The sequence below is a fragment of the Hipposideros armiger genome, unplaced genomic scaffold (genome assembly GCF_001890085.2).
Source record: "Hipposideros armiger isolate ML-2016 unplaced genomic scaffold, ASM189008v1 scaffold_96, whole genome shotgun sequence".
Classification (NCBI taxonomy): Eukaryota; Metazoa; Chordata; class Mammalia; order Chiroptera; family Hipposideridae; genus Hipposideros; species Hipposideros armiger.
Window position 1 is genome coordinate 2,023,158 of NW_017731446.1, and position 2,141 is coordinate 2,025,298.

The following is a 2,141-nucleotide window of genomic DNA, read 5'->3' on the forward strand; positions in this document are numbered from 1 at the left end:
AGAATTAGCAAATGCTGCAAACTCGGACACATCTGAGGCCAGACAGGTGGCGTAAGTGAATGAACAAGATAGACGGTAAGAAAAATTATACAGGTAGGAGTCAAAAAGGAGGGGTGAGGCCTATGGTCACTAGAGAGCGAATCCCTTATTCAGAGGGGCAGCTGCCAGCTGCTACCCTGGGAAAGAGTGCCACTTGCGGGCTGATGTCTTTTTTTTTTTTTTTCTTAAGATGAGCTGGAAATCTTTTTTTTTTTTTTTAAAGAAAAGCTAGAATCTGGTTTCTTCTTATAATGATTATCATTATCACCATCAATATTGTTTTTGTTTTGTGTGGTATATGGTAAAATACTATATTTTAAAATGTTGGTTCCATGGTTCTTTTCTTTCTTCTTATAAATGGTGTTTGAGTGGAAATCAACATTCCTGGAGGCAGAAGATGGCCTCGGGTCCCCAGGTTGCACCATCTGGTCATGGAACTAGTGAATGTGTGAATTAGTGGATGAGTGAATGGATAAAGATGAGTGAGTGAGTGAGTAAACGCACCAAGGTTTCAGGTGGCTGGGGATGCCCAGCTCCTAAGGCCCTGCCCCACAGGACCCCAACCCTGATGGGTGTCACCCTTGCAGATGAGCAGGAAACCACAGGTGCCATCAGCTACACAGTGGAGTTGAAACGCTATGGGGGCCCCCTGGGCATCACCATCTCGGGCACAGAGGAGCCTTTTGACCCCATTGTCATCTCAGGCCTCACCAAGCGTGGTTTGGCAGAGAGGTAAGCTGGGGCTCTGTGCGGACACATGGGGTGGGCGGGGGCCCTCCTGGGGCAGGCGCTGGTCTTCGGGATTCCAGCAAAACTGGGTTCTGCCCTTTGTTCCCACACCGATGCTCTGGGGGATATAGGGTCTGTCCCTTACCTCTCGGAGCCTTAGTTCCCAGAGGTGGGCCAGCCCCAGCTGACCTCCCAGCTCCAGATCAATGCTGGATAAATGTGTGCTAAGCCCTCTGCTCCCTCCCTACCTGGAGAGTCCGCCCTTTCTGGGAAGTCAGCACTGAGCCTTTTTGAAGCACCTGCTGTGCCTTCATACAGGAGCTGTGTCCTGGTACCTGGGTCCCAGCACAGCGTGGGGTTTTTCCTGGCACACTGGGGGCCTGCCCCTTGTTATCCTCTCCCTTGGAAAGTGTGACCAAAACTGTGGCAGCTGTGAGAGCTGTGAGAAGGGGGTTGTCCCAGACTCTCTGTTTCTTTAGGGGAGCAGACAGATCTGTGGCCCAGAGGTAGAAGGGGCCCCACAGGATTCACAGGGAGGCCACCCCAGTGCGGATGAGATGGAGCCTTCTCCTGTCAGCTGTGCTGTGAGCTCCCTGCACTTAAGAGGAGCTGGCTGTGAAGGGGGAGCCTGACCAGGCTGAAGGGGCAGTATGGGGCCCTGGAGGAGGAGCCACAGGTGGTGGGGTGCCGCAGGAGGCAGGATGGAAGGGATTCTGAAGTTCCCCCAGGATACGTCCCTGTTGGTGTCACCGCTCCTGGAGCGCCCCCTGCTGGACATCTGGCAGACTGCAGAGGCCAGTGTGGACCGTTTTGACCTCAAATGTCTTTATCAACTCCCGCATTTACTGGGTGCCTACTGGGTGCCAGCCCTTTCTGGGCACCGGGGACTCAACAAACAATTCCCCCTGCCTTCGCCAGGCTGATCTAGCTAGGCTCTGTCGAACTGCAATATACTTTGAGCCGCAAATTTATTTATAAACTTTCTAGTAGCCACATTAGAAAAGTAAAAAGAAACAAAATGAATCTTAAATAGATGAGTATTCCAACGTGTAATCAATATAAAAATTGTTAACAAAATATTTTATGTTCTATTAATTCGTACTACGTATTCAGAATCTGGTGTGTATTTTACATTTCCAGCACATCTCAATTTGGGCCAGCACATTTCAGGGGCCCGGTAGCCGCATGTGGCTAGTGGCCATCATACTGGACCACCCGTCTCTGATCTCCCTCCCTGGACCCGCCATTCTCTGATCCGCTCACTCCTCCAGGCCCTGGAGGAGCTTGCTGGGCAATGCTGGACTCAGCAGCACACAAGGCTTTACCCTCTGTGAATTCCCACCTGGGGCAACATCTACAGTTGGGGTTCAAGA

General features: G+C 51.3%; 1 protein-coding gene across 1 annotated transcript in view; it reads left to right on the plus strand.

Moving 5' to 3' along the window:
* The window catches only part of GRIP2 (glutamate receptor interacting protein 2), a 59,924-nt gene that overhangs the window by 39,730 nt on the left and 18,053 nt on the right, over positions 1 to 2,141 (plus strand). Inside the window, exon 15 of the mRNA XM_019645954.1 lies at positions 627 to 771. Coding sequence (XP_019501499.1) covers positions 627 to 771 — 145 coding nt within the window. The remainder of the gene's footprint in view (positions 1 to 626; positions 772 to 2,141) is intronic.